This window comes from Oncorhynchus kisutch, linkage group LG5, assembly GCF_002021735.2.
Source record: "Oncorhynchus kisutch isolate 150728-3 linkage group LG5, Okis_V2, whole genome shotgun sequence".
Classification (NCBI taxonomy): Eukaryota; Metazoa; Chordata; class Actinopteri; order Salmoniformes; family Salmonidae; genus Oncorhynchus; species Oncorhynchus kisutch.
The window spans coordinates 31,751,328-31,778,139 of NC_034178.2; the positions used below are offsets into that span (position 1 = coordinate 31,751,328).

General features: G+C 43.7%; 1 protein-coding gene across 5 annotated transcripts in view; it reads left to right on the forward strand.

Moving 5' to 3' along the window:
• The window catches only part of LOC109890915 (ras association domain-containing protein 5), a 58,153-nt gene extending 32,314 nt beyond the window's left edge, over positions 1-25,839 (forward strand). For 2 of the 5 annotated variants that reach the window (XM_020483053.2, XM_020483055.2), the window contains exons 3-6: positions 18,444-18,551; positions 18,760-19,084; positions 20,764-20,879; positions 21,012-25,839. In XM_020483053.2, coding sequence (XP_020338642.1) covers positions 18,444-18,551; positions 18,760-19,084; positions 20,764-20,879; positions 21,012-21,155 — 693 coding nt within the window. In that variant the 3' untranslated portion in view covers positions 21,156-25,839. Of the gene's footprint in view, positions 1-5,413; positions 6,541-18,443; positions 18,552-18,759; positions 19,085-20,763; positions 20,880-21,011 lie in introns of those variants that run through there. The other 3 variants (XM_020483054.2, XM_031824865.1, XM_020483056.2) reach the window with 2 other exon arrangements.
• The last annotated feature ends 973 nt before the right edge of the window (positions 25,840-26,812 follow it).

Consider the following 26,812-nt stretch of genomic DNA (forward strand, 5'->3'; position numbering starts at 1 on the left):
TTCAATTTGAATGAGCTTTTTAATGGCGTAGAATGCGTGCTTTCTCTCTCAGTTCATTCACTGCCTCATTAAGGTGTCCAGTTGAGCTTATTTTTTAAACCTAAGTAATTGTAGTGTGTACAGTACTCTCTATATTTTGTACCAATTGAGAACTTTGGTCTAATTCCCTGAGATCTGGGTCTTCTCTGGAAAATCATTATTTTAGTATTTTTGAGGTTTACTTCTCTCTCTCTTCTCTCTCAATTTCAATTCAAGGGGCTTTATTGGCATGGGAAACATTTGTTAACATTGCCTTAGTAAGTGAGGTAGATAATATACAAAATGAAATTTTTTGTGGGTCTGTGTAATCTGAGGGAAATATGTGTCTCTAATATGGTCATACATTGTGCAGGAGGTTAGGAAGTGCAGCTCAGTTTCCACCTCATTTTGTGGGCAGTGTGCACATAGCCTGTCTTCTCTTGAGAGCCATGTCTGCCTACTGTGGCCTTTCTCAATAGCAAGGCTATGCTCACTGAGTCTGTACATAGTCAAAGCTTTCCTCAAGTTTGGTTCAGTCACAGTGGTCAGGTATTCTGCCACTGTGTACTCTCTGTTTAGGGCCAAATAGCGTTCTAGTTTGCTCTGTTTTTGTGTTAATTCTTTCCAATGTGCCAAGTAATTATCTTTTTGTTTTGTCATGATTTGGTTGGGTCTAATTGTGCTGCTGTCCTGGGGCTCTGTGGGGAGTCTCTCTCCTGTGGGGCGTCTCTCACCCTCTCATCTCGCTCCCTCATTCACTTATTCATTCATTTATCGGATGATTTGGAGACCAGATGTTCTCTGAGAACATATTTCACACCTCTCTCATCTGTATCTCAACTCTCCCCTTCTGCAGTCTACTCCTTCCCCCTACTCTCCCCTTCCCCTCCTACCCCCTCTCTAAGGGCGGTAAACAGTGGTAGTGTCGGTCCTCATATCCTCAGACCCCAGTCTTTCTGCCTAGGGGTCTGTATATGCTCAGTCATTAGCCTAGCCGTAGCCTTACGCCAGCCTGGCTGTGCTGTCTCTGTGAGTCTGGGAGCAGAGCACCCCCCCTCACCCCCCAGAGCTACTCCAAACATGCCCGGCCTTCTGTCTGAACTGTCACAGAACTCATCTACTGTGTGTGTGTGTGTGTGTGTGTGTTGCTGTGCCCTTTGTGTCAGTCTCAGCGTGTGTATGCTCTTTGTGTTTTATATAGCCTCTCTTTGGTAGACAGACACGGCTTTAGCAAGCAAGCTGCTTTAGCTAACAGTGTGTATTATAGTGGCTGTTGGTCACGTGATGAAGGCTCTTGGTCAGATGATTAGGGCTATACTCCTGGTTAAATTGTTGTCATAGAATTATAATACTAGAATGGACATGAACCTTCTTATGGCGGTCCAAAGGTCAGCCATGTTGGTCAGGGAGTTGGATACCCATGGTTTGCCAGTGCTGTGATCAGAAGATATTGTGTACAACAATGAATGGGAAGAAGGTAGCTAACCAGCCAGTTTTGGATGAATGACGACACCGTTTTTCCAATGAACTGCCACTATACCAACATTCACAGCGACATAGTCATGAACCAGCATGAACTGTAATGATAGTAGTTCTGACGATACTTTACTCTTTGTATTTATCATGGTGGATTAAGGATCCTCAAGGCAGCAGCTACTCTTCCTGGGGTCCAGCAACATTAAGGCTGTTGTGCAATTTAAAAACATTACAATACATTCCCAGATTTCACAACACACTGTGTGCCCTCAGGCCCCTACTCCACCACTACCACATATCTACAGTACTGTGTGTGTGTGTGTGTGTGTGTGTGTGTGTGTGTGTGTTGCTTCACAGTCCCCGCTGTTCCATAAGGTGTATTTTTATCTTCTTCTTTTTTTTAAAGTCTAATTTTACTGTTTGCATCAGTTTCTTGATGTGGAATAGAGTTCCATGTAGTACTGTGCGCCTCCCATAGTATGTACCAGACTTGGGGACTGGGAAGAGACCTCTTGTGAAGTGTCTTGTGGGGTAGGCATTAGAGGTCGACCTCTAGTATACATGGGTGTCCGAGCTGTGTGCCAGTAGTTCAAACAGACAGCTCAGTACATTCAACATGTCAACACCTCTCATAAATACAATTCATCATGATGTCAATCTCTCCTCCAGTTTGAGCCAGGACAGATTGACATGCGTATCATTAACGTTAGCTCTCTGTGTACATCCAATGGGCCAATGGTACTTTTCCCTAAGTCCCTCTTTGTGGCACCTGACCACACTACTGAACGGTCGTCCAGGTGCAACAAAACGGGTGCTTACGGGACCCGCCTTGTTGACAGTGCTGTTAAGAGGGCAGAGTAGCGCTTTGTTATGGACGGACGTCTCCCATCTTAGCTACTGTTATATCAGTATGTTTTGACCGTGACAGTTTACAATCCAGGGTTACTTCAAGCAGTTTAGTCTCCTCGACCTGCTCGATTTCCACATGACTCATTACAAGATTTAGTTGAGAGTTTGGGGTTCAGTGAGTGATTTGTCCCAAATACAATGCTTTTAGTTTCATAAATAGTTAGGGCTATAACTTATTTCTTGCCACCCACTCTGAAACCAACTGCAGCCATTCGTTAAGGGTTGCAGTCATTTCAGTTGCTGTCGTAGCGGACGTGTGTTGAGACATCAGCATACAGAGAGACACACTCAAATAACCATAATTCCATTACACAATTTCTGATGCATAACGCGCCTTCCATTTTTTATTTTCCTGCAAATGTAAAGGCTCGGAAATGTGTTCCCTATGCCTCTACTGCCATTCATTCCAACAAGGCTAGTTTTGGATTTCTCCCTGACCAAGATGGCTGCCATTATGGAACTTTGAGGGTTTATGACATAGTCCCTCTAGTCATTTAATAAGACCTCTAACTGTTCTTGGCCTCTGTGAGCACAGATGCGTTAGATGTTTGTCTGCCCACACTGCCTACGACATGGAAGCACACACACATGCACCCGAACACAAGACATGCACACACACTCACACAGACACCAGAAGAGGCTTTCTCGCAATCCTGCTTTCATGTTAGCAGACTCGGATCTTGCTGGTTTTAGCTATCGAGGTCCTAAATATTTTCAGGTGTTCACGCACATGAAGTATAACTGTATCTCTCTATAAAATTAATATCTGACCTTTTAACTGAGGGTGTCTGTGTGAGCAGGTGTAAATGTGGACCTGCGTGTTTCTGTTGTGATACTGGCACCTCTGCTCTCAAAGCCCACACACTCTGGCACTGCCTAGAGTGAGCCAGATAACACACACACACACACACACACAATACACATCTCTATCGGTGTGTAACGAGTACGCTGGCAATTGTGTAGCCATGCCATCCAAATACCACACTGCTACCATGGATCACACACATACACACACACAGACACACAGACACACACACACACACACAATGTAATCTACTTCCAAAAACACCACGTGTAGGAGAGAGAGCATGAGCGAATGTGAGAAATAGCGTGACAGAATGCCGATGGGGTGACCTTGCAAACGTCACTAGAGGGAAAAAATAGACTCCTTATCCAAGTGTGGTGCTCGTGGAGTATAAGTGTAATGTGCTACAGTGACAAGGACCTGTGTGTTAGAGCTGAGGGCTGCAGTGGAGGGCCAGTTGATTATCTCTGTAACCTGGAGTAATGTTAAACTCTTGTCTGGTGTGCAGGCTGAGGGTGTTTTGTGAACTCAGAGGCTGAAATGGGTACACTATTGCTGCACCAAAGACCTGATGAGAGATGACCGCTCACATCTCAAGGCCTTTCTCCCTCGTCAACTCTATACTCTCTCTCTCTCTCTCTTTTCCTCTCCCTCCAGCTTTCTCTTTCTCTTTTGTGCTTACACCAGCAGAGATCGATCACCCTTTTCGCCAAACACTCATTGTGTTTCATTGAGTCAGACTGGAGCCTAGAAAGGGTTGGCTGGGCTTTATCGACTCTGGGAAAGGTAGGGGTTTGGGAGGGGCTGAGATGGGATGGGATGGGATGGGGGTGTGGTCTGTCAATGAGCTCCTCTCAACCTCCCCACCACCCACTGTCCCCATCTGTCTCGCTCTGTCCCCATCCTTCTCCCTCCACAGTGATGATGGTAATGGGGTTGACGGCTGTCTCTGCTGGTAGACTAATCTGTCGTCAGCTGATACTGACCTGGAGAGAGGCAGGCAGTTCTCTGCCTGTCTGTGGTTAGCACTGGAGACAGACCGCTCTCTGTTTGACTGTGGTTACCACTGGTTGGAGAGACAGACAGCTCTCTCTCTGTCTGTTGTTACCACTGGAGAGAGACAGACAGCTCTCCCAACAATCTTTCAGAATCTAATCAACCTCTGACAGGGGGGATGGCTTGAGGAGATGGACAGGCTCCATCTCTTTAATGGAGGATATGTCTCCTCTGACAGAACAGCCTCTCTCTCTTTGACAGCTGTCTGTTAATCGAATGTTTTAATGAATAACCTGCTGTATGCCTTGAGTTGGTTGTGATTTAGAGAAAGACCATAGCTAGATATTGTTCTCTGACTTAGACGCACACACATGCACGTACTCGTACACACCGGCACACACACGTACACACACCGTACATATACACACACTATTATTTGGTAGTCCATCTCTATTTTGACAGTGGCATTAGCTGGACCCTGTTCATATGGTCAAGACCAGGGCCAGAGGGCAGAGGGGACAGGTCAGGGGTCAACGAAAGGTTAGAGGTCATCTTCATCACTGACCCCTGGGGGACAATCACGTGACCTCCAAGCTTGGTTTCTCCTAAAACCAACAGACAATCGTACCCATATTTTCAATTCCTCTTTATGGAACTAGACCTCATGAGGTTCTCTGAGATTCCTGTTCTTGATCATCACCAGTGCTTGACTTGGAATTAAATGGGTTCCAGTACTCATTTTGGGTGCTGGTACTGTTGTATATTTAGGAACTCCACAATAAATATTCTATAAGAGGTACAAGAACTCAAGCAGTAGGACCTGTACTTGGTTCCGCTGTGTTTCTGAGCATGTTGATAAGAGTGTATGTATAATGCAGTAAGATGATCAGTTCTCTGCTCTTCTCCGGGTCTTTATACATCTGGAGGTTTCTCTCATGCAGCATTGGTAGCGCTAAGGCAGAGCACAGCAGCCATGTTACTGAGTGGCTTCCTGCTCATGCATATCAGGTGTTATGAGCTGCGAGGCCGCATCTCTCTGTCTCTCTCTCTCTCTCTCCCCCTCTCTCTCTCTCTCTCTCTCTCAGAGGATGTGGCTGGGCTGAGCTGGGTGCCGTTGCTTGCAGGAAGAGAGAGAATGGGGGGAGGGTGTTTTTGTAGCTCTGCAGAAAACTCGTTGGCAGATAAGACTCAACCACAGATGGTTGAGCAAGGCTGTGAGAGAGAGAGGAAGAGAGAGAGCAAAACGAACACAAAAGGAGAGAGAGCGAGTGGGAGGTGCAGCGCGTAGGATTCTCTGTTAGTCCGTGAGTCTGAGAAGAAGAGAGGAGAACAGAGGAGAAACCGCTGAATGTCAGAAGCCTGCAGCAGCCTGGGTCTCTTCTCTAAGAACCAAGGACTACACTCACACAGCCATACAGCACAGGCCCACTGCAGTCTGGAGCCACTGACCTGAACTACAGTTACCTGTGTGTGTGTGTGTGTGTGTGTGTGTGTGTGTGTGTGTGTGTGTGTGTGTGTGTGTGTGTGTGTGTGTGTGTGTGTGTGTGAGAGAGCCTGTCAGAGTAATTGATGTGAGCGTGTGTCTGAATGGGTAAGCAGCAGTACCCTGCTGAAGTAATTTGTGTGTGTGTGTGCACCCATTCACAGTTCTTATTAGCTGATCAACACACACAGCTGCAGGGCAGGAGGGGGTTGAAGGGGAAGTGTGTGTGAGACATTCAGGTGAGCAGGGTTAACTGACTCTGTGACACCAATGTGTGTGCACAGTGTGTGTGTGTGATATCGGGGTCAGAGCACACACGACAGGAGGAAGTGACACGTCTCTACTCGCGCTCTCGGATTTCCTGAAGCCTCTCCGGTGACACGAGGAGCACTGATAGGACCCGAATCTGAGCTGACCTCGCCCCTGATTCTGGAGCCCAAGCTTATCTGGGTACCTACAGACACAAGACTGTGGAGGACTGACAGTGGATGTTTGGAATCGAGAGGCGCCACTTGGACTGTGAGCCGTACGTGTGTCCCTATACTGACCTACTGAGGTGACTGACTGTGGATGCATCGTGGATGTGAAGGGCTCTGGGACTGTGAGCGTTGTGAACAGTGAGTGTGGCTGAATGCCTCTCCAGACAGAGTATTTCCCCCTCGGGGACAATCAGGTTTCCTCCTGCTGCTCTGCTGGGTGTTTATAGGCAGCCGAGGGCTCAAATTGAAGCCCTTAAATGACGGGCAGCAACAGCATGAGCAGCGGCTACTGCAGTCTGGACGAGGAGGGCGAAGACTTCACCTTCTTCACCGCAAAGAGTTCCTTCTTCCGCCAGCCCCCAAAGCTGGTTAAGGTACGACATAGATGTTCTTTTTTAAAGATGGAGGGAGGTGAGGAGGGGTATGTTTCACTTCATGTTGTGTCCATTTTTTATGCCTGAAAAAGGAGAAGCGTTGAGTAAAGTGTGTGTGGAAACACTATGTGGATGGTCCATCGGTAGAGGCATTTCAACTATCTCTAGCTCTAACCCTTATCCCTAACCGTAATCTTGGCAAGCATTTGCTTATCAACAGATTGGTTGACCATCTGTAGAGGGTCTTCAGATAGAATATCCGGACTATCCAAATAAAGTGTGACCGTTTGTGTTTTACTGTGTGTGTGTGTGACAGAGGTGTGCCTGCATTCGATCAGCTATCCATGCAGCCTTCCTTGTAGGAGCCCCTCTAGGACAGTTCTTCATGGCTTAAAATGTAAAGAACTGCATAGCAGCAAGATGGTAATGGGTTCATCGACAGCCCTCGCCTGTCGCTGTTTCCGTAGAAACAGGGAAGTTAGTTAAATAGTTACACACATCCGTTGTTCAGTGTGAGTTTTGCTACAGCTGTCATTCTCGCTCTTCCACGTTTTTTTCTTTTCGCTTAGCATAATTCAGCTGGTCAGTGTAACCATAGCAACGGCGGATCTCACTGATTCTGCTTTGAGATCGGAACTCCACAGGAGAGCGCGCACACACACACACACACACACACACACACACACATACACACACACTTTTAATGTTGCAGAGCAGTGGTGATGCCGTTTTTGGAGCTTGTTTGTCTGTTCATGTAAATAGTAAGCAGTTGTATAACATTGGACTGCAACTGTGTCGATGTAAAGTTACAGAATAATATGTACTACATATTTATGCAGAAAACACCCCCACACCACTCTCACACCTCCACTGGGAGATTGTTCTTAAGGCTTTTAACGGGCTACATGACCTTCTCTCTCGCTCTCACACACACACACACACACACACACACACACACACTTACATAGACACACACAGACACTTACACACAGGCCTTTGTCAGTGTGATCTCAATACCTGCAGTGCCTCTGCTCTCTGGTTTGGAAAGAGCACCATCATTAAATAATTCAGCCCCAGCCCTGTGTCTGTCTGTTTGGAGTTTGGGTTGCCAGGGTGGAGACGGTTGTGTGTTGGGGACTTTGGAAGGCCAGAGTGGAGATTGTTGTGCCCCAAAAACAAAGGACCCAGTCTTAAACCATGACCCAAAGTTTCCAATTCCCCATAAATTGTAAGAACGATACCGTGCTGTAGCAACTGTCTCTCAGTACAGGAAAACCACCCTGTCACTCACTAACGTTTGAATATGAAAAACAGACATGCAAATATAGGAAAGCCACAGTTTGCCTGTACTCTCCGACACAATCTACTAGAGCGCGTGTCAGTTTACTCTTGTTGTTGTCTACAATGGCTCCAGCCACAGATCTGAAATCAGCTTAGAATCAGCTCTCCAAACCCTAATCCTGACCATAATGGGAGAAACCCTACCTCCTGGTCTAGGGGCTTTTTCTTCCTACTCCCCAGCCCTACTCCATCAACCTAATGGACATGACAGTTTCACTGCTGCGGATTCCAGCTTTAATGACCTCTGAACTGGAAGCACTTTGCCTCCCACAGAAGAAACGCAGAAGGAATGGCGCCAATGCAAACCCAGCGAAACAGACACACGCACATTTACATGCATTTATAAACTCTCTCTCTCGAACGCTGTCTCACTTACCCTAGCTGAATGTTAAAGCTGGCTGATCTGGAGCAGTAGGCTCCTCTCTTGACATTAATTCACAAAGAAAAGAGGACCTCTAATCTCCTCCCTCCCGTCCTGATGAGCATGTTCGTCAGTGTCATGCGTGTGTGTGTGTGTGGTTACTGCTGTGGAGCGCTCCCTTGCTCTAAAGGGAGCTTTGATGTCGTGGAAATGAATGAATTAGTAAAATCACCAGTGTTTATAATTAATGTCACAGAGATACACGTACACACACACACACGTCTACATGTGCTTGTGTGTGTCTGTCTGTGTCTGCGCACACCGAGCTGTGAAATGGAATCAGTGCTGGGGTTGGATCATGTGTTTCTTCCATTCGACACTTTGACCCACTAACAGAGCTCAGCTAAGGTGCGCAAGCAGGAGTGTGAGTGCGTATTCCTGTCTGTCTGGCGCTTGCTGATTACAAGAGGAGCGAACGTGATTGGGGGAGATACGACACTGAATGAAAGTATGAAACTAGTAGCACAGGGAAACGCACACACACCTGGTCTACTCTCTATGCCATCTGTGAAATGGGGAAACGAGGCGTGGGTTAGAGCTTCCATTACAGGATCTGTGCCTCTCTTTTCCCCTGCCTCCCTCACTCAGTCACTCCCTTATGTCACCTCCACCGCTCATTATTCTAGCGGCACTCTGCTATCGCAGCTGTCACAGCTCATCTACAGGAGTTCATTTGGCTATCAGAGACTTGGGGAGCTAAGTGTGGTCTCCTGTCCCGTGTGCCTCCTTTACTGGAGCAGTCTGCTCAGGGCTTAATGGTGTTGTGGACCGCCGTTATACCAGCCCGGATCCATTTCGGAGAGATCGGTTCATAGAGTTGTACGTGGGTTTCATTCTCTGTGATGTCTGTATGGCAGTGTTGTGGGATATGAGTCCTCTACAGGCTCACTCTAGACCGTAATGGCCACAGCGGTGCGTGACACCAGGGGTGTTGTGTCACCTGATCACGTCCAACGACCATGTGCCACGACAGGAAGTGGGTTTTGTGTTGCCGTGGTAACGGCGACGTGTAGAACTGAAGCATGGCGCCTCAAGTACAAAGACGTACTTTGCTTTTTATTAAAAAATATATATAAATATGTCTGCTCGGCCCACATGCCCACACTCTCTATGTATGTAATGTATACCATAACTATGTATTTATACTGTGACCCTCCCATTATATGGAATGCCCACTGCCTTCACATGTCATGTCTGCTAAAATGTTTTACTTGGTTCTTCAATGATAGACGGAATAGATAAGGTTAACTTTGATTCTACACAAGTAAAGACCAACAAAATCCAACTTATCACATGGAATGTGCACGCGCTCCATGATGAGTAAAATAACATATGTTTCTTGAACATTTAAAGAGATATTGTCAGCAGATGTGGTTTTCTAGCTAGAGTTACATTTAAAAAAATAAAAATTGAAATTGAACATTTAAAGAGGAGCTGGGTTGGAGAGGCCTATGCTGCCACCTAATGTAGTAATAGCAGAGGTGTAGGCATCCTGATAAATAAGAATACACCATTTTCCGTTATATCCCAGCACATGGACCAAGAAGGCCATTTTCTAATGATGAATTGTACCTTACATGGTGAAAATTGCACATTGATTTCATTGTATATTCCACCAGCGACAAATCTGCTGATTTTAGATAGAAATCAAGCTATATTAGATTAAATCCAGACAGGAACTATTATTTTAGCAGGGGACCTAAAATATACATTCGATAAGATTAACAGATATATTAATTTTAAAGTCTAATTTAGGGAGCCTCCAAAGAGGCTGAACATGTTCATCTCTACACATATTTTACAGGACACCTGGAGATTTATTCCCAACTACAAAAGACTATTCCTTTTTTTCTCAAAGTAAAAAAAACGATTCAAGAATTGACCACATTTTTTTCTGAAATGCGCTCAACTATTTACTGGATTAAAAAAGTAATGATGTAGTCATATCGGATCATTACACCAATAGAAATACATATAGCGACAGAATTTATAGAATGAACAGAGCACATGTATTATATACTTAAATGAAAAGTAATTTGGGATACCTTTTAAGGCATACTCAGTAAAAATTCTACTTGGTTTTGAAATTAAAATGAAAGAAAAATAAATTACCATCTTAGAAAAAGCGCATAAAAAATCTTGACAAGGGAAAGAAGAAAATAACATTTCGGAACTTAATCAGGAATACCGTCTTTTGCATTTGAGATCCAACAACTACAGGTTAAACTCAAATAAAGCATACTACGTAATGGCAAATAAACCTGTTAAATATATTGCAGCTTTCACAAAATGAATACATGCTAAACCAGTTATAATTTTAATAGATAAAGTTACAAAAGCGGTAATTAGAAACAACAATGTTTAAAAGATTATATGAAAATCTATACAAATCTGAATTGCTGGACTGATCCTACAGCCTTCTTAGACTAAACAAATTTGAAGCAATTATCAGCAGACAGAAATGAATCACTAAAAATAGAGGTCACCTAAATATAAATATTAGATACTGTTAAAACGTTAGTGCGGAGAAAAGCACCAGGTATGGATGCTTTTCCTATAGAATTCTATTCAACATTTTGGGACAAAGTAGCCCCCTTATTTACACAAATGACAACACACGTCACTCAATGCTGTACAGCCTAATTCCATGTATCAAACAGTTATTTCAGTTATATTAAAACCAGGAAAATCTGGAGGATCCCCTGCTCATTATAAATCCACAAGTTTAATCAATTGTGACAAAATAATAACAAAGATCAATCAAACAGGGTTTGATACTTACAAAAAAAATATAAGAACATGTTTAAATGTAATACAATACACAAAAAACAAGATATAGATATATCAATAATGGCTGTGGAATCCGAGAAGGCTTTTGACCGCCTTGAATGGCCTTTTCTATTCAAAACTTTGGAAGCTTTCCAGATGAAATAATACATTGTAAAAAAAATGTTTTATACATGTCCTAAAGCAAAAATATGCACAAATAAAACTTTAGAAAGGGGCACAAGACAGGGGTGTCCCTTCTCTCCCTTCCTGTATGCACTGGCAATTGTTCCAATTGCAGAAACATCTGGGCCCTGTCTAATTCTAACAGGTATCTGTATTGGTAAACAGGATTATAAACCTTAAAACTTATTTGCAAATTATCTCCTGATATACCTGACCAATATTGAAAACTCAATGCTCCCTTTGCTAAAACTATTTTCAGAATACTCATAAATCTCAGGATAAAAAATGTACATGGAAAACCTCCAAAATAATGGCAATAGGAAAAAGAAAATAAATAACTCACGATCTACAGCAATCCTTTAAGTGGACCACAAAAAAATGACATACATAGGATGAATAAGTGATGACAAATATATAAAGATAACTTTATTCCATCACTCAACAATATGAAAGCAGAGCGATTTAAATGGAATAATCTCCCCATACATTTTACAGGTAGAATAAACCTCTTTTAGAATGGCATGGCTGCCAAAGTTTTTGCATGTATTTTCTGTAATACTAATTACCCCACCGAAGACACAAAAAAGTACACTCTGTCATAGGACTTTTATATGGGCAAATAAAATTAATAGAATAAAAGGGAGGATTTGCATCTTAAGTCAGAGAGTGGTTTTAACCTTCCAGATGTTGGATTGTATCAACTCGCTACTCAAGGCTTTTACTTGCGACATATAGTTAAATGCACTAAAGAGGAACAATGGGTACATATTGATAATGCGCATGCTCATTCCCAGAATCTTTTTAGGTGTCTGTTTTTTAAACGATAAAGCTAAGCACATGAACAACTTCATAGTTAAGAATACTATAACAACATGGAAGAAATTGAAACGTATTCTACAAGAACCAATATCCCTTCCTAAAAACAATACTTGGTAGCTTTTCAGAATTCACCAATAAATTTGTCCACATTGAAAACTAAAGGTATAGAAATTGTAAATGTCGTGGTTAAAGGAAATGCATTTATTTCCATGACAGAATTAAAGTCATTTTGGACTAACCAATAATACAGTATGTAGATAGTTTCAAATACATGCAACTTTGACATCTTTTGGACATCAGAGCAACCTTGAGGGAAAAGGATGTTCATATTATAGGAAATATATACAAAACCTTGCAGAGAGCATATCCAACTGACAATCTCTTAGAAAAAAATATTAACTATTGGAACCAGGACTTAAAAAGTAGTGATGTTGGTGCAATATGTAGGGAAAGTTTGAGCATAACTAACAAAGTTGCAGTTAATGAAAATCTACACTTAATCCAGTGTAAACTAATGTATAGAATTTATTATACGAGACAAAATTCTCAAATTCTACAGTACAACAGAGTCGTGTCTTAAGTGTAAAACTAATAAACACTCAATAATCCATGCTTTCTGGGAACGCTGTAAAGACTGGAAGTTGGGGGAGGAGCTAGAAAGTTGGCTGTCAGAAGTATTACAATGTTGACTTACTTTGTAATCTGTCTGTCTGCATATTTCAAGACATGCATATGGAGGTGCTGTGGGATACCCGATGGGTTGGCTGATTCTCTTCTCAATCAATCATCTTGAAAAAATATATTCTAAAGGAAATCAATCCACCTTCATTAACACGATGGAAAAATCAAGTCCGTGGGTTACAGAGAGAAACAAAATGGTTCGGTTTCAGGCTAAGTGGTGGAAAGTGATTCGGGCACTGGAGATGGGGGTGTGTGTTAGTGGGTCTGGGCAGGTGTGATGTGGTTGATGTTTGTATGATGTTGTCATTTAGATGTGTATGTTGTCTATTGTTTTAGAAAATGTTATATTTTTTAAAAGTAAAAATAAAGACCTAACGTTCTGAGACAAAGTCTGAGATGAGGGTGCAGCTCAGGTCAGGGTTAGGTAATCCAGTATCAGGATGCCCACATCACTTAAAGTTCTGTTTTGTAAAATGTTTATGACACTAAAGTGCTGGAACCCTTCTGTAAACTGGTATCTGAGAGTGAGCCACGGAGTACCCAGGCGAATATGAGTCATCACCATTTACCGTTGAGGGGAACTTTTTTAGTAAATGTTGAATGTTAAGCTGTTGTGTTTGTTGCCTGAATCTGTTTGTAATGTTTCTGGGGCAACACTGCAGCCTCAGATGACACTGGCCATGCCCGAATAACCATACTAGCGTACTACATATTTAAACTGTATATTATGTACTTATTGCCACATACTATTTAGCGTGTACCATTTAGTAAAAGGTATGCAGTATGCCATGGCCGCAACGCAGTAGCAGCTCCTGACTGGCTGAGTAGGTGGGGTGGGGACGAGTGCGATGGATTTTTCTAAATTCAACAGACATGCTTCAGATTAACCAGCCTGATAATAGCTCATTTCCAATTCGATTAATTTTCTCGGAACTCTGAATAGGAATGGAGTTTTAGGCTGGTTATAGTCAGACTATTACATTCGTCCTATACCCTAGCCCATATAGCCCATCTATCCTAATTAAAAAGGACTGAAGACAGAAACAGGTCATGTGGTTCCATTACAACATATTTATTCATGAAACCAAAGTGCTCTAACATACAGTATCAGTCATAAGTTTGGACACACCTACTCATTCAAGGGTTTTTCTTTATTTTGACTATTTTCTACATTGTAGAATAATAGTGAAGACATCAAAACCATGAAATGGCACATACATGTAGTAACCCAAAAAAGTGTTAAACAAATCCAAATATATTTTGTATTTGAGATTCTTCAAAGAATCCACCCTTTGTCATGATGACAGCTTTGCACACTTTTGGCATTCTCTCAACCAGCTTCATGAGGTAGTCCCCTGGAATGCATTTCAATTAACAGGTGTGCCATGTTAAAAGTTAATTTGTGGGATTTCTTTACTTCGTAATGCGTTTGAGCCAATCAGTTGTGTTGTGACAAGGTAGGGGAGGTATACTGAAGATAGCCCTTTTTGGTAAAAGACCAAGTCCATATTATGTCAAGAACAGCTCAAATAAGCAAAGAGAAACGACAGTCCATCATTACTTTAAGACATGAATGTCAGTCAATGTGGAAAATGTCAAGAACTTTTAAAGTTTTTTCAAGTGCTGTCACAAAAACCATCAAACACTATGATAAAACTAGCTCTCATGAGGACCGCCACAGGAAAGGAAGACCCAGAGTTACCTCTGCTGCAGAAGATAAGTTCATTAGAGTTACCAGCCTCAGATATCGGAAATTAACTGCACCTCAGATTGCAGCCCAAATTAATGCTTCACAAAGTTTGATCCTGTCAAAGTGGGAGCAACAACAACCTCCAATGTGTGAGCCATGTGCACTTTCCCTGGCTGTGGATGTCTGGGAGCCCTGGGTCTGGCTTTGGGTATTCTGGTTTACTTTCCCTGGCTGTGGATGTCTAGGAGCCCTGGGTCTGGCTTTGGGTATTCTGGTTTACTTTCTCTGGCTGTGGATGTCTGGGAGCCCTGGGTCTGAGTTGGGGTATTCTGGTTTACTTTCTCTGGCTGTGGATGTCTGGGAGCCCTGGGTCTGAGTTTGGATATTCTGGTTTACTTTCTCTTGGCCTGAGCTCTGTGTGGGTGTGGTCGGCCATGGACCCGGCAGGGGTGAATTGTCCTACTATTCTATTGTCCTCTGACCATTCTCTCTCTCACTTCTAGAGGAATGCACAGAGGGGAGGGAGAGAACTATATTTAGCAGTTAGGAAACATCAAGCCACAAACACAGGAATTCCTGAGAGACTTGAGAGTTTTCAAGAACTAAGAACTAGTGAAGGAGGATTTTTCAACTCTGACCCTGGAATCTTGTGTCTCAGCCTCATGGCAAAATGTGTAGAATGGCAGGAAATTAGCTTTAAAACTGCAAAATGTTCTCTCCTCTTGGCAAAATCAAATAATATTTTTACAATATTTTACAACTGGTGTAGATTTGACCGTGAATTGCTTACTTACGAGCCCTTTACCAACAATGCAGAGTTAAAAAGTAAGAAAAGATGAGCAAATAAGATTTAATTATTAATTTTTTTAACAATATCGAGGCTATATACAAGGAGTACCGGTACCGAGTCAATTTGGGGAGTTTCTCCCATTCTTCTCTGCAGATCCTCTCTAGCTCTGTCAGGTTGGTAGGGAAGCGTTGCTGCACAGCTATGTTCAGGTCTCTCCAGAGATGTTCGATCGGGTTCAAGTCCGGGCTCTGGCTGGGCCACTCAAAGACATTCAGAGACTTGTCCCGAAGCCACTCCTGCATTGTCTTGGCAGTGTGTTTAGGGTCGTTGTCCTGTTGGAAGGTCAACCTTCACCCCAGTCTGAAGTTCTGAACGTTCTGGAGCAGGTTTTCATCTAAGATCTGTACTTTGCTCCATAAATTTTTGGCTCGATCCTGATTAGTCTTACAGTCCCTGCCATCTGAATACTTTACGAAGGCACGATGCATATGCTTTATAATGATTTTGAATGACACTTCCGGTTTTGGCAGGAAATACCAGGTTACCCGGGAGAAAAGTCTTTTATTTTCAGGATGGAACATTTGTAAAATACATAGAAAATATTCAACCCTAGTTTAGATCATGATCGAGCCTTCGTGATGTGGACACCAAGGAACTTGAAGCTCTCGACCCACTCCACTACAGCCCCATCAATGTGAATGGGGGCATGCTCGGTCCTGTTGTCCACGATCAGCTCCTTTGTCTTGCTGACGTTGAGGGAATGGTTGTTGTCCTGGCACTACACTGCCAGGTCTCTGCCCTCCTCCCTGTAGGTTGTCTCATCGTCGTTGGTGATCAGGCATACCACCGTTACGTCATCTGCAAACATGATGACGGTGTTGGAGTCCTGCGTAGCCACACAGTCATGGGTGAACAGGGAGTACAGGAGGGGACTAAGCACGCACCCTTGAGGGGCCCCCCATGTTGAGGGTCCCCCGTGTTGAGGGTCAGCGTGGCGGATGTGTTTTTGCCTACCCTGACCAACTTGTGGCGGCCCGTCAGGAAGTTCAGGATCCAGTTCCAGAGGGAGGTGTTTAATCCCAGGGTCATTGGAATATCTTAGTGAAGAATAGCATGAGATGAGCTATAAAACAGCAGGGGGGGGGGGGGGGGGGGGGGTTGGGGAAGTGCCCCGGCGTCCCAAATGCCGTAGTCTGACCCTGCCTATGTGTGAGGCAGGTGTGTGTGTTCAAAATGCGTCTCTATGGCATATAGCAACCTAAATGTATATAAAAAATATATACAGTCTGCAGTGGAGTATTTTCCCCATCAGCAGACATTGAATTGCACATAATACAGTAATGCTGTGCCAATCCTCTAGCTTTGATGTTGCAGGAATGTTCATGCTGTTTCAAGGTCTTTAGTCTCGCGGTTGTTTAGAGATGGTCAGTTTGACATTTTATACCAGTTTGCCCAAAGCTTCCTCTGCGTTCTCACATCATTAACTCTTACTGCACTGGAACCTGCCAAGATAAACACACACACACACACACACACACACACACACACACACACACACACACGCATACACACACACACACACTAAGCCGTAAACGCACAGCAAAAGTAAACCTCCGCCTGAGCAGATTGTTCATGGAGGAGAGAAGTTAATGGGTCTGTCATGAGACAAGAGAGGATTGAAGAAAGGGAAGACACCACGTCCTGTTCATACTGAACCTACTCCCCATCTCTGCTCAATGCAAGCCAAGATATACTGCACCCTCACCACACACACACACACACACACACACACACACACACACACGTATACAAAGTGACTGTACTGAATGAAGCAGAATCTGTCCCCTCACGCCCTGAGGACTCCCATACATAAAAGATTCCTGCCCTGCATTCTCTCTCTCTCTCTTCCCCTAGCTGTCTATCGCTCACACAACCGTGTCCCAGAAAAAGAGAGTGAAAAGGAGGAGAAAACAGCATCCACATAAGAGGATGCATCTATAAATAACCCAGTCAAACTCTGTGTTGCTAAGGCTTGCTCAGCAACCATGCCTCCCCATGTTCTCTCCTCTTCTCGCCTCCTCTCCCCCGTTCTCATCATCCCTTCGCGCCTCATCATCCCCCATCTCTCCTTCATCTCTCCCTCACCCCCATAATGAGCGAGCCTCATGATGAGCCCTTCACTCACACTGCATGGTGGGAGGGGGAGTTTTGTGCTTTTTCGTGGCCTTAGCAGTGGGAGAGATTGGAGCTGTCCGAGTGACTGCTTGATGTGTCTGTCAGTGGGGATGAAGAGGGAGAGAACGGGGGGAGAGAAAGATGGAGCGAGACTGAGAAAAAGAGCAACACAGGGGCATAGAGTCATAGTTTCAGTGTAATTCTCTATGTCTCTGCTCCATTCAGAATATTTCCTGCCTCCTGTTCAGTCTGTGGGGGCAACTGCAGTGTTGTGTCATGTTGGGGCTTGGGAGGATGGGAGGAGGAGGAAGGGAAAGGGAGACAAGAATGAGGAGTCACGCAACATTCTATAAATGTTAGAGCCCAATGGGCAATGTACAGAAGTGTGGGTGTGTGTGTGTGTGTGTGTGTGTGTGTGTGTGTGTGTGTGTGTGTGTGTGTGTGTGTGTGTGTGTGTGTGTGTGTGTGTGTGTGTGTGTGTGTGTGAGGACGTGTTTAACTATTCTTGTGGGGACCAAAAGTCCCCATAAGAATAGTACAAATATAACAATTCGACCAACTGGGGACATTGTCAGTCCCCACGAGGTCAAATGCTATTTCTATGGGGTTTAGGGTTAAGGTTAGAATTAGGGTTAGAATTATGTTAAGGGTTATGGTTAGGAGCTAGGGTTAAGGTTAGGTTTTTGGGTTAGGGTTAGGGTAAGAGTACAGTTAGGGTTAGGGAAAATAGGATTTTGAATGGAACTGAATTGTGTGTCCCCACAAGGTTAGCTGTACAAGACTGTGAGTGTGTGTGCGCGCGCACAGTGCACCCTGGGTTCGTAGGCCTAAGTGTAAACTCCACTGTGCCTGTCTGAAAGACAGCGCGCCCTCTGTTGTTTGGAGTGATAGCAGCAGACTGAAAGAAACATCATATATAGTCCAGGTGTCCTCAGGTCTGAGTCATAATGACTGCTCTGTCTGTCTCAACTTCCCCCTGTACTGCAGTTCCTGTTTCTCACACAGCCTGCTGTCTGTCTCTCTCTGTGTTTCAGCAGAAAGAGGTCGAAGAGGAGAGAGGGCCCAAGGCTCTGTCAGAGGAAGAATTACGGGCCAAGATAGAGGACTACAACTCTACGGTCTCAGAGAATGGCATGAAACTGGTGGGCGCTACAACACTTAAATATACACATAGGTACATTCTTAGAAAAAACAGTGTTATCTAGAACCATAAAAGGGTTCTCCTACTGGGACAGCTGAAGAACCATGTTGGAACCCTTTTTTCAAAGAGTGTACTAGTAGGAAGTACTGAGTGGGAATTTACCAATACAGACACACATGAATCTCTGTCTCTTTCTCTCTATTCCCCAGGGTGCTGATGGTTTGTACACTGGCTTCATTAAGGTCCACCTCAGACTAAGTCGACCAGTCACGGTGCTTGCTGTGGAGGGGACGGGATTAGACGGCCAGGCGGAAAGACGGCCAATGACTGTGTCAGAGGGCCAGGAGGGGGCGGGAGCAGGGTTCAGTGAGAAGCGGACGTCGTTCTACCTGCCCAGTGACTGTGTGAAGCAGATTCACATCAGTAGTACTACCACAGTCAGGGAGGTCATACAGGGCCTGCTGAAGAAGTTTATGGTGCAGGATAACCCACGCAAGTTTGCTCTGTACAGACAGACACACCGCGATGGACAAGGTGAGTTACGCTCACAATTTACACGTATACAGTGGGGAGAACAAGTATTTGAAACACTGCCGATTTGGCAGGTTTTCCTACTAACAAAGCATGTAGAGGTCTGAAATTTTTATCATAGATACACTTCTACTGTGAGAGAAGGAATCTAAAACAAAAATCCAGAAAATCACATTGTATGATTTTTAAGTAATTAATTTGCATTTTATTGCATAACATAAGTATTTGATACATCAGAAAAGCAGAACTTAATATTTGGTACAGAAACCTTTGATCATTCGTTTCCTCTAGTTCTTGACCAGGTTTGCACACACTGCAGCAGGGAGTCGTGCTGTCGCTGGGCAATACGGACTGTCAGCTCCCTCCAAAGATTTTCTATTGGGTTCAGGTCTGGAGACTGGCTAGGCCACTCCAGGACCTTGAGATGCTTCTTACGGAGCCACTCCTTAGTTGCCCTGGCTGTGTTTCGGGTCGTTGTCATGCTGGAAGACCCAGCCACGACCCATCTTCAATGCTCTTACTGAGGGAAGGAGGTTGTTGGCCAAGATCTCGCAATACATGGCCCCATCCATCCTCCCCTCAATACGGTGCAGTCATGCTGTCACCTTTGCAGAAAGGCATCCCCAAAGAATGATGTTGCCACCACCATGCTTCACGGTTGGGATGGTGTTCTTGGAGTTGTACTCATCCTTCTTCTTCCTCCAAACACGGCGAGTGGAGTTTAGACCAAAAAGCTCTATTTTTGTCTCATCAGACCACATGACCTTCTCCCATTCCTCCTCTGGATCATCCAGATGGTCATTGGCAAACTTCAGACGGGCCTGGACATGCGCTGGCTTGAGCAGGGGGACCTTGCGTGCACTGCAGGATTTTATTCCATGAAGGCGTAGTGTGTTTCTTTGAGACTGTGGTCCCAGGTCTCTTCAGGTCATTGACAAGGTCCTGCCGTGTAGTTCTGGGCTGATCCCTCACCTTCCTCATGATCATTGATGCCCCACGAGGTGAGATCTTGCATGGAGCCCCAGACCGAGGGTGATTGACCGTCATCTTAAACTTCTTCCATTTTCTAATAATTGCGCAGTTGTTGCCTTCTCACCAAGCTGCTTGCCTATTGTCCTGTAGCCCATCCCAGCCTTGTGCAGGTCCACAATTTTATCCCTGATGTCCTTACACAGCTCTCTGGTCTTGACCATTGTGGAGAGGTTGGAGTCTGTTTGATTGAGTGTGTGGACAGGTGTCTTATACAGGTAATGAGTTCAAACAGGTGCGGTTAATACAGGCAATGAGTGGAGAACAGGAGGGCTTCTTAAAGAAAAACTAACAGGTCTGTGAGAGACGGAATTCTTACTGGTTGGTAGGTGATCAAATACTTTTGTCATGCAATAAAATGCAAATTAATTACTTAAAAATCATACAATGTGATTTTCTGGATTTTTTATTTAGATTCCGTCTCTCACAGTTGAACTGTACCTATTGTAAAAATTACAGACCTCTTCATGCTTTGTAAGTAGGAAAACCTGCAAAATCGGCAGTGTATCAAATTCTTGTTCTCCCCACTGTATACATTCGCATATTTACACTCTGCCACCCAACTGAGAGTAGATTTGGAAGATTTCTGATAATATGCAAACGGCCTGGATGTGGAATCTAATGTGTCTTTCCTTTGTCGTGTGTCTGTGTAGATCTGTTCCAGAAGCTTCCTCTTGTGGAGTGTCCTCTTGCTTTGAGACTGGTGGTGGGTCCAGATCCTGAGCTGCTCAGCTTCGTCCTCAAGGAGAACGAGACTGGAGAGGTGGAGGTAAGACAAACACAACACAACACAACACAACACACACACACACACACACACATACTGTGTGTCCTGCTTCATGAATGCCATCTCTAACATCACTAATACCGCTCTCGCTCCCTTTCGTTCTCTCCATCTCAGTGGCATGCGTTCTCGGTTCCTGAGCTGCAGAACTTCCTGGTGATTCTGGAGAAGGAGGAGGCAGAGCGTGTGCGATTGGTGGAGCAGAGATTCGCAGTCTACCGACAGAGCTTGCAGAAGGCATTACGGGAGGATCAACCCTGACCCCTCACCCTTCATCTCTCACTCTGACCTTTCAACCTTCGCCCTCTTTTGACCCAGGGAGAGACAGGAGCCCACTGAGGCTTAGATTACTATTCTCCCCTCAGGACACGGGCAGCCCCTCCCTCACTCCTCACATCCCCTCTGGAGAAGGGAGGCGGGGTTGAGAAAGCACGGAAACGGGGAAAAGGGACTGTTTGAGGGATGAGTGGACAGGATGCTAGAACAAAAGAAGTCTGTGCATCCCTGTGAGTAAAAAGACACTGAACTGAAGGACCGACCGTCTGACTTCGTTGGGGCTCGGATATCTTGGTTTGATCTGACAATCTGACCTGATGGGTCTTCTACTGTTACTTTGAATCTCAGTTTGGTCTGAGAATGTTTTGAAGATTCTACTGCTGCTGCCGCTGCTACTGCAAGTGTTGCTTACGCATGAGTCTCACCTTGCTCTATCTGCCCCTGTGCCCATGCATAAAGATTTAGGACCAGAACAGACATTACTATTCAAAGCAACGCTCCATGGTGGGTGGACCATTTGAAATGTTCCGTTACTTGATGTTTATTATATCAACTCTCATGTTGTCCCTGCATGCCTTCTGTCCAGGGCCGAGGGTAGGATGGGGGGGGGGGTTGTCATGGTTGGATTGGGAAGCAGGGTTGGTATGGTGGGGTACATCTGTGTAGGGTTAGGGTGTGGAAAAAGGAACACCAGAATCCATTCTCATCTTCAGACTCCTCTCATATCAGTCCCAGGTATGTACAGCAGTGTTTCTCATGGAACCGCTCTATTAAGCCCAGAAGGCTACAGAATCGTAAGAAGACTTAAACATCTCTGTCCTAACTTCTTTATCCAGCACTGAAATGAACCCTCTATCTCAGGCGGCTAACTTGCACTTAACCCTGCGTCTCCCTCTACCAGAGTAGCCATGCTAGTGTGGGAGGTCTTGTGCAGACAGACGTGTATTTCATAGGTAGATGTTATTCCCATCTCTTCAGACAGCCATTTGTGTACCCTGACAGCAGTCACACACATATATATATAGCAACATACAATAGGCCTTATATACCCAATAGATATCCACCCTGTTATTCATTAACCCATTCTACGTAAGCATACAGAACGTAAACAATCAGAACAAGTAAGCATTTCTTCACTGCTTGAACTGTCTGCTGGTGTTTTAAGCATTTACAAACAGCTCAATGGGATGTTGATGTTCTGATTCTCCGTGAACTGTTCACCCTGTCATCAGTAACCCCCGACTCCTATCTCCTAACCTGGAAATGAACATTTAGTCTGATGGGAGATGTGCCGTGCTGCTGTGTCTGTGTAGAGCGTATGCAGCTGTAGCTACTGTTGTTAGAGGCCTGTTAGAGCCAGCCACTCTGTGCTGCTGTGACAGGCCCATGAAGCCCTGCCACTGAGCCGACTGTTACAGGACTGAGTGAATGAGAGGAACTGATGCTTAAACACTGACTGGAGGTCAAGGGTCATACCGCGAGGAGGTACTCCTGGTCAGTTCATGTGGTCAGGAAAAACTCCTGTCTGTATTGTTCATTGAGAAACACCATTCTGTTGATCACACCCAAGTTAAGAGGGACAGGAACCCTGTGTCCCTCTATCTCCAGAGGTAGTGGGATATCTGACTGGAAATATGACTTATTGTAGAATAAACAAACTGATTCTGGCCACAGGTCTGTAGAGTATCCTAGAGAAGGGGCATGAAATTAGGCATGAAATTAGTGATTATTTTGTAGAAATTGAATTTTATCGTACCAATGATGTTTATCTGAGTGTGACGCATACAGTGCATTCAGAAAGTATTCGTACCCCTTGACTTATTCCACATTTTGTTGTGTTACAGCCCGAATTCAAAATGGATTCAATATTTTCTCTCATCCATCTACACACAATGTCCCACAATGGCAAAGAGAAAACATGTTTCTAGAAATGTTTGCAAATGTATTGAAAATGAAATGCATAAATATCTCATTTACATAAATATTCACACCCCTGAGTCATACGTTGGAGAAGCAACTTTGGCAGCGACGACAGTCTTTTTGGGTAAATCTCTAAGAGCTTCGCACACCTGGGGCCTCATTTATCAATCATGCAGATGCACAAATCTGTGTGTAAACCATACATGGAGTCGTTTCCACACAAAGTGTGAGATTTATGAATATGAACGCTTGCTTGAGTGTGCATAAATTTATGCACGACCATGACCATGCTTACGCACAGTGCCAAATGCTGGAATATGGGAACTGCTTGTTGAGTGTAGAATGGGGAAAATATACGTTGAAAATGTGTGACATTATTTGAGTAATAATTAAATCATTTTTTTTATTTCATTGTATTTCCATTGTGGATTTATGCAACATACCTTGACATGCGATATAATTTGACCGCATCAGTACACGTGTTTAGATAATAATTCATATAAAGTACAGTCGTTTGTTAAACTATTTCGAACATTGTTGAAATGCTATAAAAGCCTGAGCTAATGTGAAATGGAAAGAGTGATGGCTGATCCTGCTCGGTTTGAAGATTAGGCACACGCTGCATTTTGTAGAGACGGGTGGGACCTTTTCTGCAGAAAGTACAGATTGGCTCATCAGATATCATTGAATTTTGAGAGGATTTAAGACCTACTTTAAAAAGGGTACTTTTAAGGGTACTTGGCAACGGGTACTTTTCTGCGTGGGGGCTTGCCGTTCGGCATCTCACAGCCCTTGATGAGCCAATGTTTTGGATGAAGTCATCAGCAAAACTTAGCTACACATACAAGTTCCATACACCATCGCACAACACATTGAAGTCAAGAGGGTTTTCTTTGCCATGATGCCAACAACGGGTTCCCGAATAGGAACGGAGCAATAGACGGCACCCACATTGCCATCAAATTACCATCCCAAAACTATTTCAACTATGTGAACAGAAAAGGCTTCCACTCTTTATGTGCAGGTTATATGACGCGCAAAAGACGCTGCTGAATGTGGTGGCAAGGTGGCGAGGAGGAACGCACGACTCATTCTGCAGAACAGCAATGTTGGCCTATACGCCTGCCCGAGGGAGCTGTGGAAGATGGATGGCTTATTGGTTAGTGTTACCTACTTATTTTAAGTATATTTGCCATTGCTAAAGCTACTTGAATTGTCATAATGGCCCTCTTTGTAGCCATGATTTTTTTGTTTACTGGTTAAAGCCACAACTGAGCGAGCCAAATAAAATATTTTGGTTGTACTCACTCTGACACTAGCACCTCTTTTTCAGTCTCAGACATTTTTCTTCTTCTTTGCCTTTTTGGTTAGGCTGTTGTATTTCATGGTATGGGGTTGTATATTCCCCGCGTGCTTTAACGTGATGCTTTTGATTTTGTTTAAACATTGTTTAATTATGTTTATTTAGGGGCATTCTTGAAATGCAAACCACCAAGGTCGTGCAAGAGCACTGAGGCTGAGAACAATTGGTATTTATAAACGGTTTATCTCCTACCAGTGTGCATGTGATGCTCGTAGGATTATTTGATGAATCACACCGTTTCTATGCATACACCATTCTAAATTCAGTTTGTAAATAGTATTTTAGGATAGTTTCTTCGCAATATTGATAAATGAGGCCCCTGGATTGTACAATATTTACCCATTTATTATTATTTTTAATTATTCAAGCTCTGTCAACTTGATCATTCATTACTAGACAGCCATTTTCAAGTCTTACCATAGAAAGCAGGTTTTCCTCTCGATTTTTCCTGTGCTCGTAGCTGTATTCCATTTTTTGTATTTTTTTGAAACTCCCTAGTCCAGGGTTTCCCAAACTCAGTCCTCGGGACCCCAAGGGGTGCACATTTTGGTTTTTACCCTTGCACTCCACAGCTGATTCAAATAATCAACTAATCATCAAGCTGGAGGACAGAGTTTGGGAAACGCTGCCAGGCCTTGCCGATGACAAGCATACCCATAACATGATGCCGCCACCACCATGCTTGAAAATATGAAGAGTGATACTCAGTGATGTGTTGTATTGGATTTACCCCAAACATAGCGCTTTGTATTCAGGACAAAAAGTTCATTTCTTTGCCACATTTTTTTAGTGCCTTGCTACAAACAGGATGCATGCTTTGGAATATTTTTATTCTGTACCGGCTTTCTTCTTTTCACTCTGTCATTTAGGTTAGTATTGTGGAGTAACTACGTTGTTGTTGATCCATCCTCACTTTGATCATATCCCACCATTAAACTCGTAACTGTTTTAACATCGCCATTGGCCTCATGGTGAAATCCCTGAGCAGTTTCATTCCTCTCCGGCAACTGAGTTAGGAAGGATGCCTATCTTTGTAGTAACTGGGTGTGTACTGATACACCATCCAAAGCCTAATTAACAGCTTCACCATGCTCAAAGGGATATTCAGCAATTGCTTTTTATTTTATATTTACCCATCTACCAATAGATGCCCTTCTTTGCGAGGCATTGAAAAACATCCCTGGCCTTTGTGGTTGAATCAGTGCTTGACATTCATTACTCGATTGAGGGACCCTACAGATAATTGTATGTGTGTGGTACAGAGATGAGGCAGTTATTCAGAAATCATTTAACCACTATTGTTGAACACAGAGTCTATCCAACTTACTGTGCGATTCGTTAAGCCCATTTTTACTCGTGCCACAATAAATGGAATACTTATTGACTTAAGACATGTCATCTTTTAATTTTGTATTCATTTCAAAAATGTTCTACAAACAGAATTATACGGTGTTGGTCAGTGACGCAAAATCTAAATGTAATCTATTTTAAATTCAGGCTGTAACACAACAAAATGTGGGAAAAGTCAATACTTTCTGAAGGCTCTGGAAGTAAACATTGGATGATAAATTATTAACATTGGTTATAATGATTGTCATCATTGGTGTGTGAGTCAAGGGCTGGAGATAATAGTATAAAAAATTACATGAGAGTTAATACCGATGTATTCCAATGAGTCTCTATCATCGTCCAAAAGCACATGCCTTCCTGATGCAGAGAGCCCAAAAGAAATGCCCATGTCCATCCCATCCCCTTACCTCCTCAACCCCTTATAACCCAACCCTAACCTTCTCAATGTTCAGGCTGTTCCTGCTGGCAGTGCCTTTTGTTCTATGTCATATATGTCATATCTCTTTTCCTTACCAACTATTTCTGTCCTTTATCACCCCCCCCTCCTATTCCTGCCCTCACAGGGCATATAGAGAGGCCACACAAACAGATCTGAGACCAGACTACATGTCTGTGATGGAACCCATAAGAATGTGTGTCTGTCTGTTTGTGCCTGTTACATCTGCGTGTGTGTTAATTATTTTACGTTTCACCCCCTTCAGCATGGCGTGTCAGAGGATGTGGACAATCAATGCTTTCCAGCAACCTCTTAGGTTGGTTTATCTGAGGAATTAGATGTGTATATAGTTATCTGTAAACCTGTAAAGAAAATGAAGAATTAAATCAAATTGTTATCCTTTAATGAGTCTCTTTCATGTCCTTTTATGAGCTCATTCTCACTTTGTTTCCTGGTCAGGAAAGTTCTCTGGAAATACTAATTTCTCTGTGCTGCAGTCTTAATGACTTTATGTACAGTAGCCAGGCCTGCTTCCTCTGTCAGTGGCTGTTCCGAAATCACCCCGAGTTCAAC